This window comes from Coffea eugenioides, chromosome 11, assembly GCF_003713205.1.
Source record: "Coffea eugenioides isolate CCC68of chromosome 11, Ceug_1.0, whole genome shotgun sequence".
NCBI classification, from domain to species: domain Eukaryota; kingdom Viridiplantae; phylum Streptophyta; class Magnoliopsida; order Gentianales; family Rubiaceae; genus Coffea; species Coffea eugenioides.
Window position 1 is genome coordinate 43099692 of NC_040045.1, and position 26857 is coordinate 43126548.

Sequence of the window (26857 nt, forward strand, 5' to 3'; positions counted from 1 at the left end):
TTGTGTAAATTTTGTTTGTCACATAAAATTTTTATGAAAGAACTTTGGTTTATGTAATTATAGTAATATTTAAGGTGATTATGACCAGTTATATTGGTAAAATAGGATTAGGTGATTAGGATAAAAATTAATTTTTATAAGAATAAAATCAAAAGTTTAAAAAATAACAAAATATATTTATACTAAAAGAAAGTTCAATAAAAAATATATTTTTATACCGTCATATTTTGTATCAATTGAAAGTTCAAAAACATTATTATATTCTGTATTTGACGGGTTGCTAGTAACATTACCCAGCAAAAGACATATCAATATTTTGCTTTTGAATGGTTGCTTGTAAAATTACCAAATCTAAACTATGTCCTTTCCCGCTCAATTAGTTAAAAAAAAAATCTGTCCTATAGAATTTTGGGCTCACGTGCGTAAATGGGCTAATGCTTAACATTTGGGTTATCGACTTGGGCAGGGGCCGCGCGAACGCAGGCCCCTACTATCACAAATTATGACGTTGGCTCTCCCACTTGGGGAGACCATAGGCAGGCACCCCTCCCAAGTGCAATGGAGGTCACCAACCTAGGCCATAGACCTTCTTGATCAGCCATTGACCCCGTCCAGGTAAGTATGTAATACAAGCCCATTCGTTCTCCTTTTATCCACCTGTTAGTGCTTCTCGTCCTACTTCCTTTTCCGATGTGGGACTGCCCAACTGAAAGCAACCTCAAGGTCAAGGCAGTGATTTTTGTCTCTCTTTTTCCATATTCAAATCTTCTGTGAAGGCAATGGGGATGGCCATTAGAGGATTTGACTGCTAATAAAGAACAGGTATAATTGAGCTTCTTGAGCAACCTCAGATATGTCAGTTTTCCAATTTTGTGTCTGTTTGGATTAGCTATTTTTTGGTATGTTTTTGAAAAACTTTATTATAGCAGTGCATATGAAAAACTTTTGTATGAGATTTTTTTTTTGAGTTGTTTTTGTTTGTATATATTATTATAATATTGTATTTGAAAAACTTGTTTTTTCAAAAACAAGGAAATCCAAACATGAGCCTTTAATTACGCAACGGATCTTCTATCCCACACCCTGTGCCACTCTCTATCCCACTTTTTAATTGAATCCCAAAATGTTAATAGTCATTTTTGGGCAATTCTGAATAATATGCTTTAAAACCCTATTGGTTTTCTTGGGTTCTTATATATACACTAACCAGGCTGCTATATCTGTGCAAAAAGGATGTGCTTTTTCTTTTTGTATTTTTTCAACCTTGTTGCCTATGTGGAACAAGCTGCCAAAGCCAGATTCTTAAGAACACATCAGCCTTTAAAGATATTTTTGGCAAAATATCTCCAGAACAATTGAACCTTAGCATGCACTTGTCCGCTTAGATTTGTTAATACCCCGGCATAAATATCCTGGAAGAGGAAATTCTAGCTGGATCCTGCCTTGTGGAATTCTTTGGATAAAACCTCAGTGACCACGAAAAAGACACGAGAAGCTGCGAGTTTTGCACTAGAAGTCTTAAATACTCCCATTGCTGATATGCTTCATATAACTTTCTACTGATCAAGGTATGGAAAATGAAGATATATCTGGAGGAGAAAGTGATTGGGTTGAAGTACAATCACCATTCTTCACAACGAAAGCTCATCGGAATGAGGATGACGAAAATTCAGTGGTAATCAAAGACAGTTTCTTTACTACTGACCGTGCAATTTTTCCACCAAGTAATCAGGAAAACTTACCAGTTGTTTCTTTAACCAAGGACCAGCTGATTGAGGAACAACAGCAGTCACATATTGAGGAACAACAGCAGTTACATCCCTCGTCTTCCCCTGCCTCGTTGTCATCTGATGGCGATCACCAGAGTGAGGTTGAAGAAGCTAAGGTTGAAAACAAAGACGGAAACTGGATAAAAAGGGGTTTGGGATTTTTCAGTTCTGGGATTGAGAAAATTGTTTCAAGAATGAGGAATTGTGCTGATCGTAGAGCTAGCACGTGGTTATTTGCTTCAGCAACAACTGGAGTGGGAGCAATGCTGTTGGTGGTGGTGTTGTATAGGAGAGCAAAGAGGTGGCGCGGGCAAGCGCTACCTGCAGAGAGCAAACAGCATCTCAGACTTCTCATCAGAGAAAAAGACCAGGTGCACTCTAGACCTTTATCACTCTCAATTCAGCAGCTGTTCATGTTTAGCGTTTATCTATTCCGGTCTCTTCTGATGCATGTATGCACTTCAGAAAATTCAACAGACTGATGTCTAACATATCTGTTCGCAGTTGAAGTACTTTAAATTTGTTTGCTAGAGGTGGAACAATTGCTCTCTTCTTTTGGCTTGCAGAGCATCGCAAGCCCAATTCAGCATATGTGAAACACTGTCTTACTTTCCTTGCTGGAAAATTGCATAGTTATACAAATTCTGAATATCTAAGTGCTTCAAGTTTTGCATTGCAGAAAATCAATCAACTTTTGCATCAAGTAATCCAGTTGAATGATATGTTATTGGCTCGTAGGAGAGTTCCAGTTGTTCAAGTTGCTTGAGCTGTCAAACTTCATCAGTCCAAGATCATTTAAGAGTGTCTACAAGAGAGTGACTCAGGTCCTCTTCGAAATGTCTTTCGCCCTGAATATCCAAGATGTTGATCCTTGACAAGAAACCGCAAAATGTTTTCTGTAACACTTAATTCAAGTCCTTATCAACGAAGCTATTGAATGATATGTTTTCTGTAACATATTAATTTCTGATGCCTTGTGTACTGGGAGATATTCCCACGGGATGCAACTGCATGCATTTTGCTACCCAAAACCTGTTTTCAGTTGCCTCTGAGCAGCATAGTTCTCTGTTGGACAACTTGGTAAAAGTTCCGTCACTTTGTTAATGTACGTAGAACTGGAGACCGCCCGCCCACTCATGTATCTGTCTTGCCCTTGTACATTGGAAACGATTTAGCTGTGAAATATAAAATCCTTGTCGATAGATAGTTAGATACTCTGCTAGGGAGAAAAAATAAAAACTAATAAGATACTCTTCAGAATTTCGCCACAGTGGCCAAAAGAGAGCTGAAAATTTCACTTGTGGACTACCATTGTAGCCAAAATTTTAACACCTACTTCGTACAAAGTACAAACTCAAGAATAAGAAGCATTAGCCATTTGGTAAACGTGGATAGTGTTAAATTAAATTTATTGAATATGTGATTTTCTGAACATAATTTTGAAGAAGAATACGTTAAATTCTCTCGTTTGGTCGGCATGATTTATTAAAAAAAAATTCGAGTATTATTCAAATTGCATCATAAACATAATTTTCAATCACCTTTTTATCTCATATACATCACATAAAAAAAAGTGCTACGATATTCCAAATAAGTTTATCCTATTTAAAGTATGATACCTTTGCTCTAATCTTTCAAATAAATTTTTTTTTTGTCAACTCTAATCTTTCAAATAATTACTATACTTGGTTTCTATATAACTATTTGAGTTAGATTAATTTTTGCATATGGGTTTAACAATTTTCTCTAGAGCTGTAAATGAGTCGAGTCGAGTCAAATTTTGTCCTAATCGATCCAAGCCTAAACTTAGTTGTATCAAGCTCGAACTCGAGCTCTCAATGTAACAGGTCGATCTCGAGTTCAAGTTTGAAAACATAAAAAAAGTTATTTTATTTTTAAAAAATAAATAAAATAATAATTTTTCTTAACAAATAATAATATATTAGGAATATATATGTAATTTTACTATTAAAATAAAACTTATATATATATATATATAATCGAGCTAACTCGTAAGTTAACAAGCTGAATATCTTTGAACTTGAGTTCGACTTGATTGACTCGAACTTGAGTTGCTCAATTCGTTTGCAGCCTTAGGCCTTGTTTGGCAGTCAAGTTTTTTGCCAAGTTTGTCTGCTACAAGTTTTTTAAAAATTTTAGCTACAATAATTTCAAAAAACTTTTCAAGATTTTTAGACTATACACTTTAAAATATTCAAAAATTTATACACTTCAAAAAATTTTCAAAAAACTTCTACAATGAGTTACATTAAAGTTTTAGATAAACATAAAAAAAACTCACTTACCAAAACGGGGCCTTAATTTTCTCTTAAATTTGATTCCGTGCTTTGCTGCTTTTTTCTTCTCCGTACTTTGTTCTTCCATTTCTAAATTTGAAAAAATAAAATAAAATTATGGATGTAATTTTCCGGGACTTAATTGTCATTAGTATTTCAGAATGGGCCCTCAAGGTAAATATTAAAAGATAAAGGGATGAAATACTAAATTCAGATGATTATTGAATCAAATTAGCTTGCGAGATGGGTTTCTTTTCTGCATACTAGGTATATACAGTCCCGCAGGGGACATCCGATATCCACAGTTAGTTCCTAACACATTCGCGAGCCCTAATTCTGAATCACTCAGAACTCCAATTTCAGATTTTGCTGATCGAAGGTATCTTTCAATTTCATGTTTCCATCAAAATTTTTAACCCTAGTTCCATTCATAGCAATTCTTGGTTAGCTCTTTGATTTTTTTTTTTTTTTGGGTGATTGGTTTCTCGCTGGGGATGCTAAATTTGTGGATTGGTTTTCAGTTTTTTATCTTTGAATAGTCGGAAGAAAATAAAATTTGACAATTAAAACGTCTGCTAGTCTTGGAAGATTATCGACGCTAACTCTCGAAACTTCATGATTTCTCCTATGATCTGATCAGAGTTGTTTTTTTTCTTTTCCCCTTTTCCCCCTGATAATTTTTTTCTTGTTCATGTTAGCTCTGAATTTGGATTTGGAAAGTTGCCCTTTTGAATATGGCCACAAAGCTGTGTCATTGGACTTTCTAAGAACTTAAATAGGACTTGGACGGATGAGTGAGGATGCTGTGAGATAAAAGTTCGATTCGGAAGAGATTTTTAATTTGATTTTGGCTTATTTTGTTTATGAGCTTAGACTTCTAAAAATTGGGGCCTATGTTGTTCCCCTGAATTTTCCGTACACCTTTCTTCTTTCATCAATTCAACTTCGCTAGTCTTTTTTGTTTTCACTGGGTGGGGGGAGGGGGTTTGGGGGGAAGTGGGAGAAGGCGTGGGGACTTAATCTAACCAATATAAGTTCTTTGGGATCGTTAATTTGATTTACTTCATTTTGGCTGTAGGTGGAATTGAAAATTTTAGTCGAATGTCTTGAGGTATGAGGAGTGGAACTTTCTAAATATCATGTAAATATAATCAATACCATTATTACTATGAATTTGACAGTGGCCATAGTTATGGAAAATTCTGGAAGATGATTAACCAATAAATTTACAGGGCAAGTTAGGTTGGACTAGTTGCTATGTTGTAATAGTTGTGCTACTATGTGAATGTGAGGTGGGGATAGGCTATGGCATTATGATGTCAGATACTATATGGTGACAGGGATTATTGAATGGCATTGAGCAGGGTAATAATTTATCACAAGTATGCCCAGAGTATGGGTTGTGGAGTATAAGATTTTTGCTATAGCCTTTTTTGGAGTTTTGGGACTTTTTGCTAAAACTATTGCCTTTTTTATTTTCCTGTAAAGTTAATGACTAGTTCCCTTTCTGATTAGTTTGTCATCCAAAATATAATGCTGTAACTACTAACTGTCTCATAGTTATCAATGGTGCACTAGGCGCATGCCTACGCCCAGAGGCACAGCAAGGCGCGATTTTGTTTCTGATTAGACGATTGTTCAAAAGTTCGTGTGCCTTTTGGGCGCAGTGGTTGAAGGCTCTTAAGTGCTCTCTTTTTCATTTCCTGTGGTTTTGTTGATTTACAAAATTTAAAGTTTATGTTTTTTATTGACTCTGGAATTAGTGGCGGTTGGACTATATTATGATTCAGAAGATAATGTGGAGATTGGAGATGGAGATGATTTTGGCAATAATTATAGTATTCTTTATAAATTTCTAACTATTATCCCTTTTTGTCATGCTTAATCTTCTTATTTTGTGTTGATGCCCTTTCTTTTTGTGATTATGTTAGTGTCACATATATTTATGATTCTTGTAGTAATATGCTTATTCTTTTGTGCTGGACATTGATGTCCTTTTAATAAATGATAAAATGTTGCATATGCATATTTTTCTACCATATATGATTGTGTTCACACCTGTGCCTTGTGCTTAAGCTTCAGGGGGCCATAATGCCTAGATGTGCCTTGCACTTGAAATAACTGCAATACGTTTTGTAGTTGTTCCTGCTTAGTTTCAGCTCTTGGAAGTCAAGATGTATTAAATGATGGTATATTGTGTGTCAAAGATGAACTTCTTTCCATATCGGAGCACATAGACATAACTTGCTGTCTCTTAGTCTTGTGTTACTTTGAGAGTCCATGTTTTCTTCTATTGATTCCTGGTTACATGTTTATAACTGCATCCTGTAATTCAATTTAGCCTTAAAGATAGGGCATCCAGGCTTTCTGCAAGCTATGTGATCCTAATTGTATCTTGAATCACAGGTGTCCAAACATCTGAGACGTTACCATGTCTTCATCTTCCCTGCCAGCTACCACTGCTTCACTTACACAAGCTTCTGAAGCCACTAGCCCTTCTGAGGCCATTTCTATCTATTACCAGATACTTGCCAACCCTTCATCTTCTCCAGAGGCCCTAAGAATAAAGGAGCAGGCCATCTCCAATCTCTCTGATCTGCTTAGGCAGGAAAATAGGGCAGAGGAACTTAAGAACCTTCTGACCCAACTTCGGCCCTTCTTTTCCTTGATCCCCAAAGCAAAAACTGCAAAAATTGTTCGTGGAATTGTTGATACGGTGGCCAAAATACCTGGTACATCTGATCTTCAGATTGCCCTATGCAAGGAAATTGTGCAATGGACACGTGATGAGAAGCGAACTTTCCTTCGTCAGCGCATTGAGGCAAAACTCGCAGCTCTTTTGATGGAGAACAAGGAGTATTCTGAAGCTTTGGCTCTCCTTTCTGGACTAATCAAGGAGGTGAGAAGATTAGATGACAAGCTGCTTCTTGTGGAGATTGACTTGCTAGAGAGCAAGCTTCATTTCTCTTTGAGGAATCTTCCTAAAGCCAAAGCTGCACTTACAGCTGCAAGAACAGCAGCAAATGCTATTTATGTTCCTCCAGCACAGCAGGGCACGATTGATCTGCAGAGTGGGATTCTCCATGCTGAGGAAAAAGATTATAAGACTGCTTACAGTTACTTCTATGAGGCATTTGAAGCTTTCAATGCCCTTGAAGATCCCCAGGCCATATATAGCCTAAAGTACATGCTGCTGTGTAAAATCATGGTCAGCCAGGCTGATGATGTGGCAGGAATAATATCATCCCCCAAGGTGGGCTTGCAGTATCAGGGCCCAGAACTTGATGCAATGAAAGCAGTTGCTGATGCTCATTCAAAACGCTCTCTTAAGCTCTTTGAGACTGCACTTCGGAACTTTAGGGCCCAGTTAGAGGGAGATCCTATTGTCCACAGGCACCTCTCATCACTGTATGACACTTTGTTGGAGCAGAACCTTTGCCGGTTGATTGAGCCTTTCTCTCGGGTTGAAATAGCTCACATTGCTGAATTAATTGAGTTGCCGGCTGAACATGTTGAGAAGAAATTATCTCAGATGATTCTGGATAAGAAGTTTGCGGGCACTCTGGACCAGGGGGCTGGATGCCTTGTAATTTTTGACGACCCAAAGACAGATGCTATATACCCAGCTACATTGGAAACTATTGAGAATATGGGCAAGGTGGTTGACAGTTTGTTTGTGAGATCTGCCAAGATAATGGTTTGATGCCCTCTTCTGCATTCCCTCTTTGCCGTCCTCTCTACTGAGTCCATGTTGAATTTTGTGTCCGTTTCACTACATTTTTAAGATGGTTCACTTTATTCCTACAATGTCGTATCATCAGAACTGTTGGCAGATTTGTGTCCCTTTCGCTGCTTTTTTTAAGATGGTTCAGTTTATTCACTTTACATCAGGACTCTTGGCAGATTTGGTCAGGGTGATGGATTTATTATTTGCATCTTTGTACTCTATTAGGTGTGTTTAGTTGTTGAACATTTTGGTATTCCTTTTTGTTGAAGGGGGAAATATTTAAGGGCAAAATGTAGAATAGTTCCACGTGGTTAAGTCAACTTACAAAAAAGTTCCTTGTGATTTCAAAATGTGCATTCCAACCCCTCGTCGTTTGAACGAATCTAGAATATCAATTGTTAAAATAACGGGGGCAGATGAAATAACATAATTATTCTAATATATATAAGTGAAAGAAAAAGGACCTCTAACAACCAACCTCCACCATCACCTCCAAAATTTTTTCCTCAGCCAACAACAATCCTCTACCATTCCTACCTTTTGCCACCATCACTCTCCACCTTTTACCGCCTCCCTCCCCTTCCTCACTCCCCTCTCTTGTTGCAATTGAATTAGATCTCCAATGTGTTTATGTAGTCATCTTTCTCTAATTATTATTATCATGGATTAAATGGAACTCTGCCTTATCCTATTTCCTTCTTTTTGGTTTTTTAAGGGATCTCATTTTAGAAGGAAATTTGTATTAAAATTTATGACTAATATGTAAAATGTCCAAATTCAACTTTAGCTGGTGGAACTAAAGTTACTAGATTTTCGACATTGATTGGTTTGTTCATTTGCTAATTTATTTTCTAGGTTTTAGACAAAAATTTTATATTGGCATAAAAAATATATCTATTAGAAAGCAGCCAATCAGTGGGATGATGTCAATTTTAGACATGGTTCAAATTTGCAATCGCGATTGCGGTCGTTACCATTCCATATTGGTTACACTAAAATTGTTACGATTGCAACGAAACACATATTTAGCATAAAAATTATTAACAAAAAAAATATATTGTGTACATGAGATCATTTTTTATTTGTTTATTAAAACGTATATTTTTAACTCATCTTAGATCACATTTATGTCTATGTTAAATATTTTTGTGAGTCATTGAAATATTATCAAATAAAAATTGGTTAGAAGTTTGTAAGCTTTCCCCTTTATTGTTAACTATAGGATGTTAATTTATATTTCAATAATTATTATGTATTTCGAACCATTAATTATCGGGTAATTATATTTTGTATGTACTATGTAAATGTAATCAAAATTGTAGGGGAAGCTCATAAATAAATGTTAAAACATTCAAGAGCTATGACACAATATTTTATAGTTTTTTTTATAGTCAACTCTTCTTATGTTCTCCTTTTTTTTTTCCCCTCATCTCTCTCTTCGTGTTTCTCTTGCTCCTTCTTTTCTCTTCCCTCGTTTCCCTTCTCTTCTCATCTCCTCTTCTCTGCCCTCTCTTCCTCTTCCCTTCCCTTCCCCACCTCCAACCTTTCTCTCTTACTCCACCTCTCTCTATCTCTTACTCCCTCTCTCCAATGACCCTTGGTTGTGCAACCAAAACTGGTTGCGTGTAGTGAGGAAGAGCGATGACAGGGGAAAGACGAGGAAGAAGAGGAGAAAGAGAAAAGAAGAGGAGAATAGAGAGAGAGACAGGAAAAGATGAAGGAGGAGAAGGAAGAGAGGAAGAAAAGAAGAGGGGGAAGGTGAGGTGGCGGCGAGAAGCGAGGGAGGAGAAAGAGTGGTGTGGGGTGAAAGAAAAAAAGTGGAAAGAAAAGGGAAAAAAAAAAGAAATTTTTTCTCCAAACTTTCAAATATACAAATTTTTTTTTCTATAACTTATATAATAAATTATAATAAAATTTTATATAAACTCCCAAAAAATACATCATCCAAACGGACCCTTAGTTTTATTTATGTACAAGCGACATCTCTCTAATCTTCATGGCATTTTACATTTACAGCAATTAAGAGCCCTTTATCAATAAATAATTTTACCGGGGAGTATAATAAAATTTGATTTTTTAATTTTCTTATATATTACTCTATTTCAGTAATTTTTTTGCTTAGGCGTTTAGGTACTCTTATTATTGCTATTGTTTACTTTACTCAATTCGTCAGATGATCAGTTTTACTACCGTCTTTTTTACTTTGTACAGCTTCAAACCAGATTGGGAATATCTGGTCAAAGCAGCCAAGGACCTTTGACCTTTCGCAGCCATCTCGTCCCTCGACTCTGCCTTTCATTCTTTTTCCTCCTCCTCCTCCTCCTCTCCAAATTTCACCTCCCCCCGTGCATATGGTATGAAAGCCGCCTCGTCTTCGCCCTTTTATTTTTCCTTCTCCTTCTCTTGAATCTTTGCCGCCCACTTGCTGTTTAGTGAAGAGTGAGAGAATGTTGGGTTATAGATTGGTAAAAAGATTGATTTGTTATGGCTGTCTCTCGTGCAATTTTTTATAATTGGATATGGGTAAGATTTTGTTTCTTTGTTTATGACCTTTAATGTCTCTGAAAATCATGGTGAAAGCCTCCATTTATGGATATTTGATGAGTCAATACGGGTTGACTCGACCGCTTTTTTGAGTCCCGGATCTTCCGAGTTTGAGCGAGTTTCCACCGGTTCTGCCGTCAACCGGATATGGCGGACCGGTCGCGGAGAGGTAGCTGAAGTTCCGGTGACGACTCGGCCGAGTCATTGAACCATGAAGTTTTAGTAATTGAGAATTCAAATGTAGTGACGTAGATGGGTGCTTTTTGTGATTGGATGTTAATTTTGTCCGTCGTGCTGGTAGCTGGTCTCTTAATGCGCACTCTTAAGTAATTAATTTAGGCAAATTGGCGTTCTAAGTTGTTGTTAATGTGGGATCGTTGATCAAATTTCTCATCATTAGTCGATGAAAAAGTTCTAGTTTCTTGCATTCCCTTAGTTCAAAATTTCTGTCATTTTTATCTGTTTCTTCGATACTGATATTTTTGCTTTGGGAAAATATTTCCATTTTGGGCTTTATCTTAAAATTTACTGTGTGACCGCCGTCATGAGCCATAGTTTATTCTGTAAAGTACTAGCTGTATCTTTTGTCTGTTGCATATTTGTATCTGTTAAACGAAACCATTCTCTTACTCCTGTATTTCAATGCTCCTCTATTGCATAGCATGTGTAGAAATTAAGCATTATAGTTGCCTTGAGTTGCTTATTTATTTATTTATGTTAGCTCTTTCTTGTGGGATCGATGTCATCCTATATAATTTGGTTAATCTGTCAACCAGTCAAAAATATTGTTTGGATTTTGTGACAATGCTCTGAGGTTTTAGTGGTCATACTGGCGCGTGTACTGATTCAGTACAAAGATTGGTCCAGTGTTTTGGACAGTGGAAATAGGATAGCCCACATGCTCTTCTTCTCACTGTTATATAGTTAGACTGAATCATTAGCATATTGTGGTTGCATATATGTGTACTTGTGCTATTGTCTTGGATCTTTGTTTTGTGTAGTATGTTTCACAACATGATTCCATCAGTCCTCCTTTGTTTACTATCTATGGTAGATTTTCAGTGTTCTTGTTGTGCATTCGATCTTCATTTCTGAATTCTTGTTTTCCTATCTTCATTTTGTTGGGAAATCTTGTTTATCCACTTCAGAGAATTGCTGAAATCCTCACTAAGTTTATGCTTCTTTTAAAGATTGCGAGGCTTGTCCTTTCACCAAACTCCCAGCACTATAGCAGTTGCTGATAGGTTTTAACATTGTGGGATTGTGGTGAAAGTAAGGATCAATGGGGCGCTTAAGGCTACAATCAAATATCAATGCAATCGAAGAGGAACCTGAAGACTGTGAGACTACTTCTTCCAATAAAGCTGCTTTAGCATGTATGGTTAATTCAGAAATAGGAGCTGTTTTGGCAGTCATGAGGAGGAATGTTAGGTGGGGAGGTCGCTATGTTTCAGGAGATGATCAGCTGGAGCACTCTCTTATCCAGTCTCTCAAGACATTGAGGAAACAAATATTTGTATGGCAGCATCAGTGGCAAACAATCAATCCAGTCCTGTATCTCCAGCCTTTTCTAGAGGTGATTCGATCTGATGAGACCGGTGCTCCAATCACAGGTGTTGCATTGTCATCGGTTTACAAGATTTTGACTCTTGATGTGCTTGATTTAAGTACAGTCAACATTGAAGAAGCCATGAACTTGGTAGTTGATGCTGTGACTAGCTGCAGATTTGAGATAACTGATCCTGCATCTGAAGAAGTTGTATTGATGAAGATACTTCAGGTTCTTTTGGCTTGCATGAAAGGGAAAACATCTGTTGTTCTAAGTAATCAGCATGTCTGCACTATTGTCAACACATGCTTCCGGGTTGTTCATCAAGCTGGAACAAAAGGTGAACTATTACAACGGATAGCTCGCCACACAATGCATGAACTGATCAGGTGTATCTTTTCACACCTTCCAGATGTTGACAACACAGAATGTTCTCTAGTTAAAGGAGGCACTCCTATTAAGCATGAGGTGCGGCTGCACCCTTTCTTCTTTCCTCTTTTTATTCTCTGATCCCCCATGCACGAAGAAATGCTACAAGACTAGTGGAACACCATGAAAAGATTTAAAGACAAAATTAGGAAACTGAAAAATTCAACACTTATTTGCAGGAACACCAATAATGAGCTTGCTGCTCCCACTTCTTCATAATGCATCATAGTGAATTAGCATATCATTTCTTTGAACATGCAATTTTCTTCTCTTGCATCTGTGTTTCCTCTACCTAACTTTTTTAAGGATTCTCCTGGATGCCTTGAAGTTCAGGTTCCAAGTAGATATGAGGATGCTGAGAATGAACATATGTAGCTTTCTCATATTTTTTGTGTGATGTTATTATCCTAGGCCTGGGATCTTCTAGAAAAAACTGCATTTGACTATTTCCATATCTTGGGCAATCCCAAGCAATTGGACTGTTTTTGTTTTTGCTATTAGATTGTAGAGTTTATTTGTTTTTGGGTATCTTTTCATGTTTGATTCTATTGCTTTTGATTCAATGTGGTTATCTTTGAGAAGTTCTTTTGTATAGCTCTAATAACAAGATGATTTATTAGAACTTCTGATTGGTGAGCATGGTGCGTTGAGTATACGTGGTACACAATTGTTGGGCAGAGGCTTATCAATATACATGCAAGGAGGGGGTTGGGCGGGATTGATAATGAATCAATCTTATGTCAGAAGGAATTGATCTTCTATATTAAGGTCAATATATCAATTTTATGTAATAGGTTTTTTTTTGGGACATAAATGGTGTTCTAAAACTGGAGTTTCTGTTCCCATTTTTTTACAATCAGGCCTCATTGCATATACATGAGGACTTGCACCTGTGCTTGATACGTGCATGCGTGCTGCCCGAAATTTTGTGGAGACTGATTGAGCAGTAAAGTTATGTATAATTTCCTTGAGTGCAGGTCGGTGGAATTGATGCAGACTACAGCTTTGGTAGCAAATCAGAGAATGGTAGTGAGTACAATGGCCAACTTGGAAATGTTGCTTCTGATATTTCAACTGGTCTCAATGTGATGGGCAATAGTGCTGGGAAGACAGATAGTGGCAAGGATTCTGTTCCTTATGATTCGCATCTGATGACTGAACCTTACGGTGTTCCCTGCATGGTTGAGATATTTCACTTCCTATGTTCATTGTTGAATGTTGTTGAACATATGGGAATGGGCCCTAAAGCAAATTCTATAGCTTTTGATGAAGATGTACCTCTTTTTGCCTTAGGTTTGATCAATTCAGCTATTGAATTGGGTGGCCCTGCAATTACACATCATCCTAGATTGTTGAGTTTGGTAGAGGATGAACTATTTCGTAACCTAATGCAGTTTGGCTTGTCAACGAGCTCACTAATTCTTTCCATGGTCTGCAGTATTGTTCTCAATCTCTATCAGCACTTGCGTACTGAACTTAAGTTACAACTTGAGGCTTTCTTTTCCTGTGTGATATTAAGGCTCTCGCAAAGCCGTTATGGGGCTTCATATCAGCAACAGGAGGTAGCGATGGAGGCTCTTGTTGATTTTTGTAGGCAAAAAACATTCATGGTAGAGATGTATGCAAATTTAGACTGTGATATTACTTGCGGCAATGTGTTTGAAGAACTTGCGAATTTGCTGTCCAAGAGTGCATTTCCTGTGAATAGTCCTTTATCTGCAATGCATATCCTTGCCTTGGATGGTTTGATTGCTGTTATTCAGGGGATGGCTGAGAGGATAGGAAATGGATTGTTTAATTCAGAACCTGCTCCTGTAAATCTTGAGGAATATACTCCATTCTGGATGCTGAAGTGTGAGAACTATAATGAACCCGACAAGTGGGTTCCCTTTGTTCGTCGGAGGAAATACATCAAAAGACGTTTGATGATTGGTGCTGATCACTTCAACAGGGATCCAAAGAAAGGGTTAGAATTTCTTCAGGGCACACATCTGTTGCCTGAAAAACTTGACCCCCAAAGCGTGGCTTGTTTTTTTAGGTATACTGCTGGTTTAGATAAAAATCTTGTTGGAGATTTTCTGGGGAATCATGATGAGTTTTGTGTTCAGGTTCTTCATGAATTTGCTAAAACATTTGATTTCCAAGATATGAACCTAGATATCGCGTTGCGTTTATTTTTGGAGACTTTTCGACTGCCTGGAGAATCGCAAAAGATACAAAGGGTGCTTGAGGCATTTTCAGAGAGATACTATGAGCAATCACCGCAGATTTTAGCTAATAAAGATGCGGCTCTCTTGCTTTCTTATTCATTAATAATGCTCAACACTGACCAGCATAACGTCCAGGTGAAGAAAAAGATGACAGAAGAGGATTTCATTCGAAACAATCGGCACATTAATGGAGGTAATGATCTTCCTCGTGAATTTCTCTCTGAGCTGTATCATTCTATCTGCAAGAATGAAATCCGCACAACACCAGAACAAGGTGCTGGATTTGCCGAAATGACCCCCAGTCGTTGGATTGATCTAATGCACAAATCCAAAAAAAGTGCCCCTTACATTGTCTCTGATTCTAGAGCGTACCTTGACCATGACATGTTTGCAATAATGTCTGGTCCTACAATTGCTGCCATTTCTGTTGTTTTTGATCATGCAGAACATGAAGAAGTTTACCAAACGTGTATTGATGGGTTTCTAGCTGTGGCAAAAATTTCAGCATGTCATCATCTTGAAGATGTCTTGGATGATCTTGTAGTGTCTCTCTGTAAGTTCACAACATTGTTAAATCCCTCATCTGTTGAGGAACCTGTTCTGGCCTTTGGTGATGATTGCAAGGCACGGATGGCCACTGTCACAGTGTTCACTATAGCAAACAGATATGGCGATTTTATCCGTACTGGATGGAGAAACATATTGGATTGCATCTTAAGGTTGCATAAACTGGGGCTTCTTCCTGCTCGTGTGGCCAGTGATGCAGCTGATGACTCAGAGATGTCCCCTGAGCCAGGACAGGGAAAGCCTCTTACAAATTCTTTATCTTCTGTTCAAGTGCAAGCCATAGGTACTCCTAGAAGATCCTCTGGATTGATGGGCCGATTCAGTCAGCTCCTGTCATTAGATACGGAAGAACCAAGGTCTCAACCCACTGAACAACAACTTGCTGCTCATCAACGCACACTCCAGACTATTCAAAAATGTCATATTGACAGCATATTCACTGAAAGTAAATTTCTGTTGGCTGAGTCTTTATTACAGCTTGCACGTGCACTCATATGGGCTGCTGGGAGACCTCAGAAGGGTAGTAGTTCTCCTGAGGACGAGGACACCGCAGTTTTTTGTTTGGAGTTGCTTATTGCAATTACCCTGAATAATAGAGACCGGATTGGACTCCTCTGGCAGGGTGTCTATGAGCACATAGCTAACATTGTTCAGTCAACTGTAATGCCATCCGCCCTGGTTGAGAAGGCTGTCTTTGGGCTCCTCCGTATTTGTCAGAGGCTGCTCCCATATAAAGAGAACTTGGCTGATGAACTTTTGAGATCACTCCAACTGGTTCTCAAACTTGATGCGAGGGTTGCAGATGCATACTGTGAGCAAATAACCCAGGAAGTTAGTCGTCTGGTGAAGGCAAATGCTACTCACATCAGATCACAACTGGGATGGCGAACTATTGCATCGTTACTTTCTATTACAGCTAGACACCCTGAAGCTTCTGAATCAGGGTTTGATGCCCTGTTGTTTATTATGTCAGATGGAGCCCACTTAACTCCAGCGAATTATGTTCTTTGTATAGATGCAGCAAGGCAGTTTGCCGAGTCTCGAGTTGGACAGGCTGATAGATCTGTTCGCGCGATAGACCTTATGGCAGGTTCTGTTGCTTGTTTAACACGGTGGGATGAAGATGCCAAGGGAGCTATGGCTGAGGCAGAAGCCTTGAAACTGTCACAGGAGATTGGAGAGATGTGGCTGAGGCTTGCCCAGGCATTAAGAAAAGTATGTCTGGATCAGAGAGAGGAGGTGAGAAACCATGCACTTTTATCAGTGCAAATGTGCTTGACAGGAGTGGAGGGGATTCATCTTCCACATGCTTTATGGTTGCAGTGTTTTGATATGGTCATATTCACTATGCTTGATGACTTGACTGAAATAGCACAGGGACATTCCCAGAAAGACTACAGAAACATGGAAGGAACACTCGTCCTTGCCCTGAAACTCTTGACTAAAGTGTTTTTGCTATTGCTTCATGAGCTGTCACAGTTGACGACCTTCTGCAAATTGTGGTTGGGGGTGCTTAGTCGGATGGAAAAGTATATGAAGGTGAAAGTCAGAGGGAAAAAAAGTGAAAAGCTTCAGGAATTGGTACCAGAGCTACTGAAGAATACCTTGCTTGTCATGAAGACAAAGGGGGTGCTCGTACAGAGGAGCGCTCTTGGAGGAGACAGCTTGTGGGAGCTAACATGGTTGCACGTGAATAATATCGTTCCTTCTCTGCAATCCGAATTGTTCCCTGGTAATGAATTAGAGCAGTCCGACAGTAAACTCGGTGAAATGGGTAAAAATACATTGCCAAACGAAACTGGTTCTGCCCAAGAGGAATGGCATCCATGATCCGTTACTGTGTTTGTATTGTTTTGCTCTCATGATTAAGCTTGCAAGGTATTACAATCTAGATTAGAGTTTAGGGTTTTCGTAAACTTACACTTGCTGTACACTAGAGATTTGCTCAAGGCAATCAATCGACCGTATTTTGTAGCACTAAAAGCATGGAAAGGGCGAGTATTTTCTTGGTTGCGCGAGAAGCTTGAGTAGGACGTTTTTCTCAGGCAGTCTATATTCTATTTGCTGATGTTGTACAGAATCTGAAGATGTAATCTGTATTTCTGAATGTGTCACTGTAGTTTGATCGGCATGTGGACTTGTGGTTTGCCTTGAGACTCCTGAGATTGCTGCGGGAACCAAACTCTCAGAACCCTATTATGCCCATTATAATTGTAGTTATGTGTCCTAAGCCTCATATCTGGGTTCTTGTAAAGATTGATTGTTCGACTCCAGCGTTCCAGCTTCAGTGAATTTTATTCTCGATCATGACCAGCATTAGCAAGGAAATGGTGGCCCGATTGGTACAGAGGGGTGGGTTAGTTTACACAAGATGGTATAAGAATTGCACGATTAGGTTAAATTGAAAAACAAATAACATTTTCAGAGTCATTTAATAACAAAAGCGTAGTAAATTATGTAGACTCGCCTTACGTTTTCGCAAAACGTTCTCGTCCGTTGACAACTTGACATTGACATAGATTCATCTCTACCTTTTTCATCTCGTACGTGCCATCAAGTTCCATCGCTTTTGCAATACTATTATATGAGCTTTTGGTTCAAATCAGTTTCATCCAAACGCATAATTAAATACATAATCATATATAATATATATTTTATAATTATGAATTACTATCAATTTACATATAAATTATTAAAATTTTATCCCGTAATATGTATAATTATTATTTTTTTTTTATTTTTGCTCAAAAATTTCTGAGCAACAAGAGATTTTAGAAAATAGAAACACTTTCTAGAAAGTAGAAACAAGAGATTTTAGCAACATTTCTAGCAACTTCAATATACAACCCAGGCCATAGGCTTTTGTAACTCCGTTTGGATTAGCTGTTTTTGGGGGTATTTTTAAAAAATTTTGCTGTAACAGAGTTTTTAGATTATATTTTGGGATATTTTTAGAAAATATTTTGGGATATTTAAGAGTAGAAGAGTTTCTAAAATATATTTTGAGATATTTTAAAAAAATTTAAACTAATTTTTAGATTACCTTTTAGAGTACTTCTTAAAAATTTTATTGTATTTGAAAATCTAGTTTTTAAAAAACACTCCTACCCCTTGAATTTCCAAGTAGTTTTTTGCAGAAAATTTTTTACTTTTTCCACAAATACTTTTCCAATAGATCACATCAAATTGTTACACAAAATCTTTCTATAAAACTTCTAAAAATAGCAATTCAAATGAAATTTTTTCTACACGGGTTTTCTTCAATAAATAGAGCTAAATTTCCAATAATACTCCTCAAAATTGCATTTTCCTCGCGTTACCTCTTGAATGCTAAATTGAGCCCATCCAACCCTACGGTAAATCAAGTCCTTGTCCCACATTACTTTTTATTTCTAATATTTGCTAAATGCACTGAAATTCATTTCCCAAATTCCATACCCACTAAATTACGAAAGATATATTAACTCAAAAATTACGTGCCTCATAAGTTTCATTTCAAATTAATTTTTTTTGTCAAAAAAAAAACTAAGTTTTTGTCATAAGTTTCATTTCAAATCATTTTTTATATCACAATACTATCGATCGACATTACATTTCGTCTAAATCTATTTTCACTGTATCTTTATCTATTTACACTTTAGGGGCAAACTAGTTTGAACTGGTACTTGCGAGTAGGGCTGCAAACGAATCGAGCGGCTCGAGTCGAACTTGAGCTTAGAATATTAAGCTCGCCGGCTCGCGAGCTTGAGTATATATATATATATTTTATTTTTATTTTTATTTAATAATAAAATTACGTATATTATATTTTTATTTTTTTATTTTTTATTTTCATAGTAAAATTACGTATATATCCTTAATATTTTATTATTTATTAAGAAAAAAATATTATTTTATTTATTTTTTTAAAAATAAAATAATTATTTTTTATTTTTTTTCAAATTCGAGCTCAACTCGAGCTCGGCTCGACTTGATTCGAGTCGAGCTCGAGCTTGAAAATTGCTGGCTCGTCGAGCTCAAGCTTGATAAAATTTAATAGAGACTCGGCTCGATTAGTTCAAAACTCGATTCGACTCGGCTCGTTTGCAGCCCTACACTTGTGAGGCCTGATGCATTAAATATCGAAAAGAGTTCATTCCCCCAATTCCTTTAACCGGGTAGGTGCCATAGGAGTAATCCTCTCGGACCGATCGAGATCTCCCTACTCAAGCTCATCTCCCATCCGAGTCAACTCAACCTCTTCCGGTACTTCATTTTCTCCATCAAACTCTGACTCACGCAAGCACGCATACACCCATCTACTGTGTCCAGTTGTTGATCATTAGGGCTTTGATGTTTGATGATTTTTTTTTTTTTGGAAATTGTATCTATTTGATCAATTTTATTTTGGAAGTTCGATCCAAGTTTTGGCTTTTATATTTCTTTTTTTTAAATTCTTTTAATTTGGGTTGTTTTTAGGTGGTGGAGTTGAAATTGAGAATTGGGGATTGAGCTGTGTCAAGAGGAAGAGAAAAAGATGAGTGAAGTATTTGAAGGATATGAGAGGCAATATTGTGAGCTCTCTGCCAATTTGTCTAGAAAGTGTAACTCTGCTGCTCTTGCTGATGGAGGTAACAATCGACTATCGCTTGACAATCACTTCTGGTTTTCTTTTTTCTTTTTCCCCTTTCTCTGAAAATTAGTTGATTTATAGATATTCCATTATAATTGATTGAGGCGGTCAATGATTGAGGCGCTCAAAGGTTTTGGCTTTGATTAGCAAAGAATCTGGGCTCATGTATGTAGAAAGAAAAATGTTGCCAGAATTATTTTAAAAATAGGTCCTTTTTCTTTGGTGGGCTTAACAAGAAATGCAACCAAAGAGTGCAACTAAAGAGCGAGTTACTGTAATTTTGTGAGTGAAAAGACTGGTGCTTAATGGATAATTTGCACCTATGTTATTGTTGTGCCATTAAGTTACTCCTATTCCTTATCACTCATCCAGTAGGTTGGCTTTTTCTTGGGCAGAGCAAAAGAACCAACAAGTTTCTGACATCAAAGCAGGACTTGATGATGCTGATGTTTTGGTATTTGAAAAGCTTTTGCATTCTGTCTAGCTGATGTTCTTTGCTCTGGCCTATATTTAGTGATTTTTTGCTTCGCCAGATTCGGAAAATGGATCTTGAGGCAAGAAGTCTGCAGCCAAGTTTGAAGGCTACACTGCTTGCTAAGCTCAGAGAATATAAATCTGATTTAAATAAGTTGAAAAGAGAAGTTAAGAAATTAACATCAGCAAATTCTGTCCAAGCTGCCCATGAGGAGCTGTTGGAGGCTGGATTGGCCGATTCGCATATGGTATGTCCTGTTGTAGATACTGTTGCTTTTTATTTGTACCCCAGCTTAGCGCTCCCATACAGGCATACACACTCTCTCCTCCACCCCCCTGGGTGGGGAGGGGGTTAAAGAAACAACTATAATAAAGAAAGAGATGGATTCAGTTTGGTTGCTGGAAGTATTGAGTTTGTCCATATTTTGCTCAGTGAAAAAGGTTATTGACTTTTCCCTTGCTGATTTATTTATCCATTAACAGCATCCAAATCTTTATGGAGTTGTTGTGGAGAGCTGAATGCATAAGGTGATTTGATTTTTAAAGCTGGAAGCTCCTCTTTGACTAACTTGAAATGGAAAAAGAAAATGAAATGCCACTTTTTTATGAGATCATAACGTGCCAATGTGAGATTATCAAGGATACCAAAGTAGTTATAAATGTATGTGTTTGTTAACATCATTTTTTGGCGCATTAGTCAAAATCTGGTCATGCGGGATCCATAATGATGTTGGTGAAGAAAAATATGCTATGCTAAGGGCTTGAGAAACAGTAGAGCACTCTAAAAAGGAAAAAAAAAAAAAAATTTATGAGTTTACATGTTTAAATTAGGAGAATCACCTGTTTTACTGACAAAGGATGTTTAAAGGCTTCTGCAAACCAAAGAGAAAGAGTGATGATGACTACGGAGAGACTGAATCAGTCGAGCGACCGAATCAGAGAAAGCCGGAGAGCAGCTCTGGAGACAGAAGATCTTGGAGTCTCAATCCTCGGGGATTTGCATCAACAACGTGAAACTCTTCTACACTCTAATACGAAGGCATGTAAATTTGCTGTTGATAAATGACTTGACATATTTGCTTATACTTGGACATTTTATCTCACCTTGAAGCTTGGCGCACTCAAAACCATTTTCACACGTTGCATGCATTTTGCTCTAGATTGCTACTGCAGGGCTTATGTCTATCTCCATCTGACGGATTTTTTATTTTGCAGCTTCATGGAGTAGATGATGCCATCGATAAGAGCAAGAAAGTCTTGACTTCTATGTCCAGACGGATAACACGGAATAAGTGGATTCTTGGCTCCATTATTGCAGCCCTCGTCCTGGCCATCCTCGTTATCCTGTATTTCAAGCTATTTCATTAGTTAACCTTTTGATTCCTTTGGGCTTGTATATAGATTATATTGCTGACCAATCACTTTGGCATGTATTTACTTGTGTATTTTGGTTCATGTTCCATTATAATTTGCACTTGTGGTTTGCCACTCGACAGCACACATTTTCTCTTCAAGGTTAAATAGCGCATAACAGGCATGTGTAATCGAAGTACGCCGCGGTTTCTGGTTTTTATCAATGAAACATAAGCATGATAAGAAAGCGTTTGATCGATCATCAGCTTTCTGGGTTCAAATTCTGGTCTTGCTGGTTAAGAGAAGATGTGGGACAACTGTAGTTAGAAATTTGGTGGAAAGACTCCAAAATTTTATGGGATAAAACCATAAGCGTATCTTTAAAGCGTGCAAGATTGGTCGCTCTTTTTTTTTTTTTTTTGGTTGGGCTCTCGTAATTTTCCGAGTATCTATTATGTTTATGTGTTTCGTGAAACAAGAAAAAGTGCAGATGAATGAATATTCACGATTCATCCGCAGCATGAGCAATTCCACTTAAATTTCTCCTCTTATCAGATCAGAATGAAACTAAAGATCCAAAAACTTTTTAAAGAATTTTATGAGGCTGCCAATTTGACTCGTAACTTGTCCCCTTCTTTCTACAACTCCCACCGGACCTACCATCCAAACCAAACCATGAGAAAAATATCTTCCCCGCCTCTCTCACTCGGACTCTGATTCTTCCAACTCTTTCCTTATACTGCATTCCTCCATCATCATTCAACTTCTTCTCCTGCACGCAGAGGATTTCTCTGCCTTTTATCTCCTCAGTTATGCTTTCATCGATTTACACTCTCTCAAGACAAGAATAAGAAGAGAATACTATAAAACTATTTTTCACCATATCATATTGGGCACCTTGATGGATTCACTGTCATCAGTGTCACCATCTGTAGTCCTCCCACCTAGCGGCACCAGCAGCAACCCTTTTCAAAATCATCGGCGGCGAATCAGTTTCTCGTCTCAATTTCTTAAGCCAGGGACTTGTCAGTTTCGTCTTTCGTACAACGATTCTTCTCAAGAATCTAGCAGAGCAAGGAGGAGATGTCATTTCTCGCAGGCGGGGTGTAATATTAGAGGAGAAAAAGAAGATGAAGAGAATAAGAGGAGGGATGAAGAGGTGGAAAGGGCGCTTCACATGGACGGTACAATTCCCGGGAGTTCCAATGAGTTCGTTAAGCAAGTGTCTTCACGCGCCTATGACATGCGTAGACATCTCCAACAATCGTTTGACAGCAGTAGCTATGATGGTACGGTACTCACATCAATGAATCTTTGTCTAGATTTTGGATTCTGTAGAATCTTTCTTTCCCTTTCGTCTTGATTTAGCTTATTTGATCATGGTTCAGACCTGCGTGAGAGCTTTCGTTCAATTTGTGAGCTCTACGTGACATGAGTTGGTTGTTTATGTGAACAGGGCCTTGTTGAGTTTATCACGCCATTTGGTGCCTTGTCTTGCATTTTGACATTTATTCTGGTGTTTGACGACATAGTTAACTAGGAGCTGGACTTGTGCGACCGTGTATATATTGGTTGAGAAATATGTTGTAGCAAGGATGTTGCTTCTGAAAATTCGTTTACTTTTATTAGCCATCACATAATGTTTATATTGGAAACTGGCATTCCAGTTGTAAAGGAGCCTGGAACGTTGCGTATAATCAAGATTGAGTGATTAGCATCTTTAACATTGCCTGCGAAAGTATAGTTTTATCAAGGGAGAATCAAGAACCAATCCAATTTGTCTCCTGGGATTTTGCTTAAGTTGTGGAACAGAAATAAGCTATATTTCATTCTTGATTTTCTCATTTATTTTTCTGATTTTGATAGTGTAATGACTGAAGGTCAAGAAAAAAATGGGCTTTATTAAGGGAATGATTTGTCAAATACTAGATGTTAAGTGAAATGTTTGGTACTGGTTACTCATAGAGGGAGATGAAATACTACTCTTAACATTGGCTAAGAATTGTGGATTTTGATCCTCCAAATAGAACTTGAAATTTATCTTTCTTACATACATTAGTCAGGACTGTGTAGAACTTTCTAGGCACAGGACATTTTTACTCGCGTGAGTGGAAGAAGGGAAGGAATTGGTGTGATTAGTCCTGCTTTCTTTTTCCTTGATTGGGTTTTATCTTTCCATTTTTCGACTTTTTCTCTGAAGGCATCATAAGTTTTCTGCTTTTTGTAGAATTTGTTCCTGCAAGGTTACACGAGTGCTTGACTTTTGTCGCTCCTTTTTCCAGTATTAGAGGCAAACCCCTGGAGAGAACCTTCCAAACCTGTGTATGTACTAACCCACAGGGAAAACCAGATATGTACAATGAAAACTCGCAGAAACAGAAGGTGAGTTTCAGCTTTGTATGTTAGTCTTTCTGAATTCTTTCTGTTTGACTTGCTGAAATTCTGTTTTCCCTTGCAGTGAAGTTGAAAGAGAGCTTGGATTGTTGTTTTCAAAAGGGGGCAAGTGGAGAAATCAAGCCAAGCAGTCAGGAAGTGAAACAAAATTTCAGATGCTGGTTGAGGATATCCAGGAGGGTGTGCTTGTGAGTCTTCAAAACTCATCTTTGTTTTTCAAACATTTATGCCCCAAACTTTCGGTCTGAAACAAGAGATTTAAGCTAAGCTTTTTATACAAAGTCCTGGAACCCATGCAAACACCAGAGCATGACCCTGTGATGTTATGTAGTGTGTTGATGTTGTATGAGATGAAAGGAACATATCAGCAGCATGTTACTGGCTTGTTTTGGGGGAATAGGGAATGGTGTTGATGGTGTTTGTACATCTTTTGCGGTTGCTTTTTTATTTAGGTGTAAATAAGTAGAGACTGAGATTCTGTGTTAAATTCTGCCCCACCTTGTTGTAGTTGTTATGTTATACCCAATTGTAGGTCTTGAAATTTAGAAAAATGATTTTGTCAGCCTAAAGATATATGACTCATTGTTGAAGGTATTTGAAGATCAAACTGAAGCTGCCAATTACTGTGACTTGCTCCAAGGAGGCGGCCAAGATTGTGAAGGCGTGGCAGAGGTAGAAGCCTCATCGGTAAGAAGCACATCAAGACCTGGATTTTAGTCACCGCCGTTATTTCATATTTAACAGGATCTCTCTACAGGTATTTGATCTCTGTCAAAAAATGAGGGCCCTTGCAGTTCTGTTTCGCCGTGGGATGACCCCTCCTCAACCTGAAAGCTTGAAACTCAACTTGAGGGCACGTAAACGATCCCTTGAAGACCAAGAAGACTTGTGAAATGCTCCGTCTATATACTGTAAAAGTAGCTAGATTAACTGGACACAGTAACATCATTTATATCTGCAGTCATACGCGGATTCTTTCTGCATTACACAAAAAATGCAATCTTTGCAGATAAAGTAACAGATTGAACTATTCCTTACAAGTTGAAACTTCCTATTCATCTATTTTGCTCTTTCAGCTGTCTACGAGATATTGGAAACCACTTAGTTGTTTAACAAGGGACTTGACCTGCTGTAACTTGAACTTGGTTATGGTGCCTTGTCCCTTTTGAATAGTTTTGTATTTTGGGGAAGAGTCCTTTGATTTATCATTTTTTTTTTGTCAAACCTTTGATTTATCATTTGGTTAATTAAAGTTCTCGTGCATGATCATACGGTGATCTCTGTAAGCAACATGTTTCACGGTTGACTCTTCTAAGGATGACTCTGAATCCTCAATATCTGGAACAATGATTGATTTGACCAGATCCATTTGCTAAAATTTCTTGGCAAATAGACTGCAAGAAAGCCATTTCCTGTCTACAAATTGAACTACACGAGAGAGTTGTTGGCGTATAAGAGTCTTGCTACAGCTATCTGAGTTTCTTGACGAAGTCGGAGTAGATTTTACATCAACTTCAACCTTCCCTGTGCTTGGGAATGATTCAAGTACCAATATGAATGCGGTTGAACTAAATAAGCATAAATGCCACAAAGACTTAATGACCACTCTACACGGTTGCTTCGTGATTGGGAGAAGTGAGAAAGAAGACCTAGTCTAGACGCTAGAGCAGCCAACATAGTTGATTAAGGCAGTATGCCCCTACCAACTTGTATTTGTATGCCACGCACAGCTTTCATCTCTTTCTGGATGAGGGACACTGGCGACAGGTAGAATTGTCTAAGAAACTCGTATATTCCACATCCAGATATTGGCTAATGTATACTGCTTTCGGGGTAAGAAAACTAAGGTCGTGTTTGGATTGTAATTTTTTGAAATTTTTGTAGAAAATGTACGGTAATGATTTGATTTATGCGAAATAAAAAGGTGATTGGAAAATGTATTCACAGAAAATGTAGAGAATTTTTTATGGAAAATCCATTTACATACTTTTTGTGTACAAGTCCAGATTCATCCCCAAGGTAAGGGTTGCTCTCATGATTCTTCCTTTCTTTAAAAAGGGTAAAAAAACAGTTCAATGTCAACTGAAAACTTATCAAGCCTTTTTTTTCCCCCCCTTTCTTCAGTAACTTATTGAGGTTCAGAAGGAAACCAGATGCAAAAATTACTACATGGAAATGTAAGTTGGTAACTTTATAAAGGGATAATTTTAGAAACCTCCCTTGAGGTTTCTGACAATTTTATTAGTCTCCTCTAAAGTTTATAAAATTACATAAACCTCCCCCAAGGTTAAGGTTTTGATAACAAATTGGTCCAATTAGAAAAAAGTGACATTAAAAAAGTATGTTAAGGAGAGAGATGAAACTTTTATTTCACAAATATCCCTTATGCATGTGTATAAGTCGTATTAGTAAAAGAATAAAAATAATTAAAAATTAGAAATAATTAATATACACATTTAACTATTTAAAAAGTTCACATTTAATAAATTAGACAACAAGTAACAAAACTATATTAATGATTACAAGATTCAGCAAAACAGACTAGTCATCTCTTTTAATATGATATTTGCTATAATTCTTGTGATTTTAAACAGAAAAATTTTCGAATTTTGCCTTTCTTTTCCCTCCTTTTAATTTTCTTTGAAATTCTTAAAATTGTGATAATTGTAAAGTGATTTCATGGAAATAAAAGTAGAAAGAAGGTAAAAAAAAGGCAAAATTCGAAATTTTTTTTGTTTAAGATCACAAGCATCATAACAAACATTACGTCAAAAGAGATGTCTAGTTTGTTTTGATGAATCTTGTGATCATTAATGTAATTTTGTTTCTTATTAGTATTGCCTAATATATTAATATCAACTTTTTGAGTAGTAAAATATGTGCATTAATTGTTTTCATTTTTTTACTAATACAACTTATATACATGCATAAG

At 37.4% G+C, this 26857-nt stretch overlaps 5 protein-coding genes and 1 non-coding gene across 9 annotated transcripts; 5 read left to right on the forward strand and 1 right to left on the reverse strand.

Moving 5' to 3' along the window:
* Positions 1 to 462: 462 nt before the first annotated feature.
* On the reverse strand, positions 463 to 623 carry LOC113754636. Its single transcript, XR_003465315.1, has one exon. It is a non-coding gene; the product is annotated as a U1 spliceosomal RNA (small nuclear RNA).
* Positions 624 to 1419: 796 nt separating this feature from the next.
* Positions 1420 to 2877, forward strand: LOC113753997. 3 transcript variants are annotated; one of them, XM_027298296.1, is made up of 2 exons: positions 1420 to 1675; positions 1763 to 2442. In XM_027298296.1, exons 1-2 carry the CDS (start codon positions 1571 to 1573, stop codon positions 2249 to 2251), a joined length of 594 nt encoding a protein of 197 aa, XP_027154097.1. In that variant the 5' UTR covers positions 1420 to 1570; the 3' UTR covers positions 2252 to 2442. The 3 variants fall into 3 exon arrangements, with proteins under 3 accessions (XP_027154097.1, XP_027154098.1, XP_027154096.1); XM_027298297.1 differs by having other exon boundaries at positions 1421 to 1675; positions 1769 to 2442; XM_027298295.1 differs by adding an exon at positions 2449 to 2877 and having other exon boundaries at positions 1428 to 2140.
* A 1449-nt stretch (positions 2878 to 4326) lies between these two features.
* On the forward strand, positions 4327 to 8046 carry LOC113751275 (26S proteasome non-ATPase regulatory subunit 11 homolog). The gene is made up of 2 exons (XM_027295219.1): positions 4327 to 4445; positions 6473 to 8046. The coding sequence occupies exon 2, from the start codon at positions 6498 to 6500 to the stop codon at positions 7767 to 7769; it is 1272 nt and encodes a 423-aa protein (XP_027151020.1). The 5' UTR covers positions 4327 to 4445; positions 6473 to 6497; the 3' UTR covers positions 7770 to 8046.
* A 2059-nt stretch (positions 8047 to 10105) lies between these two features.
* On the forward strand, positions 10106 to 17223 carry LOC113751398 (ARF guanine-nucleotide exchange factor GNOM). Its single transcript, XM_027295404.1, has 3 exons — positions 10106 to 10316; positions 11528 to 12354; positions 13293 to 17223. Exons 2-3 carry the CDS (start codon positions 11620 to 11622, stop codon positions 16920 to 16922), a joined length of 4365 nt encoding a protein of 1454 aa, XP_027151205.1. The 5' UTR covers positions 10106 to 10316; positions 11528 to 11619; the 3' UTR covers positions 16923 to 17223.
* A 2008-nt stretch (positions 17224 to 19231) lies between these two features.
* LOC113751770 (vesicle transport v-SNARE 12-like) lies at positions 19232 to 21793 on the forward strand. 2 transcript variants are annotated; one of them, XM_027295897.1, is made up of 6 exons: positions 19232 to 19337; positions 19551 to 19702; positions 20100 to 20158; positions 20238 to 20426; positions 21047 to 21217; positions 21394 to 21793. In XM_027295897.1, exons 2-6 carry the CDS (start codon positions 19609 to 19611, stop codon positions 21544 to 21546), a joined length of 666 nt encoding a protein of 221 aa, XP_027151698.1. In that variant the 5' UTR covers positions 19232 to 19337; positions 19551 to 19608; the 3' UTR covers positions 21547 to 21793. The 2 variants fall into 2 exon arrangements, with proteins under 2 accessions (XP_027151698.1, XP_027151699.1); XM_027295898.1 differs by having other exon boundaries at positions 19248 to 19374.
* Positions 21794 to 22133: 340 nt separating this feature from the next.
* LOC113754414 lies at positions 22134 to 25130 on the forward strand. The gene is made up of 5 exons (XM_027298819.1): positions 22134 to 22820; positions 23814 to 23913; positions 23990 to 24113; positions 24517 to 24612; positions 24683 to 25130. Exons 1-5 carry the CDS (start codon positions 22433 to 22435, stop codon positions 24815 to 24817), a joined length of 843 nt encoding a protein of 280 aa, XP_027154620.1. The 5' UTR covers positions 22134 to 22432; the 3' UTR covers positions 24818 to 25130.
* The last annotated feature ends 1727 nt before the right edge of the window (positions 25131 to 26857 follow it).

What these genes read in the sequence shown, in the direction of transcription:
- LOC113753997 (XM_027298295.1), top strand. Translation starts at nt 1,571, where the DNA reads ATGGAAAATGAAGATATATCTGGAGGAGAAAGTGATTGGGTTGAAGTA. An exon ending in TCATCAGAGAAAAAGACCAG is followed by an intron (nt 2,141 to 2,448) that starts GTGCACTCTAGA and finishes TTTGCATTGCAG; the next exon opens with AAAATCAATCAACTTTTGCA.
- LOC113751275 (XM_027295219.1), top strand. Translation starts at nt 6,498, where the DNA reads ATGTCTTCATCTTCCCTGCCAGCTACCACTGCTTCACTTACACAAGCT.
- LOC113751398 (XM_027295404.1), top strand. Translation starts at nt 11,620, where the DNA reads ATGGGGCGCTTAAGGCTACAATCAAATATCAATGCAATCGAAGAGGAA. An exon ending in GCACTCCTATTAAGCATGAG is followed by an intron (nt 12,355 to 13,292) that starts GTGCGGCTGCAC and finishes CCTTGAGTGCAG; the next exon opens with GTCGGTGGAATTGATGCAGA.
- LOC113751770 (XM_027295897.1), top strand. Translation starts at nt 19,609, where the DNA reads ATGAGTGAAGTATTTGAAGGATATGAGAGGCAATATTGTGAGCTCTCT. An exon ending in TGCTGCTCTTGCTGATGGAG is followed by an intron (nt 19,703 to 20,099) that starts GTAACAATCGAC and finishes TTTCTTGGGCAG; the next exon opens with AGCAAAAGAACCAACAAGTT. An exon ending in TTGATGATGCTGATGTTTTG is followed by an intron (nt 20,159 to 20,237) that starts GTATTTGAAAAG and finishes TTGCTTCGCCAG; the next exon opens with ATTCGGAAAATGGATCTTGA.
- LOC113754414 (XM_027298819.1), top strand. Translation starts at nt 22,433, where the DNA reads ATGGATTCACTGTCATCAGTGTCACCATCTGTAGTCCTCCCACCTAGC. An exon ending in TGACAGCAGTAGCTATGATG is followed by an intron (nt 22,821 to 23,813) that starts GTACGGTACTCA and finishes TCCTTTTTCCAG; the next exon opens with TATTAGAGGCAAACCCCTGG. An exon ending in AAAACTCGCAGAAACAGAAG is followed by an intron (nt 23,914 to 23,989) that starts GTGAGTTTCAGC and finishes TTTCCCTTGCAG; the next exon opens with TGAAGTTGAAAGAGAGCTTG.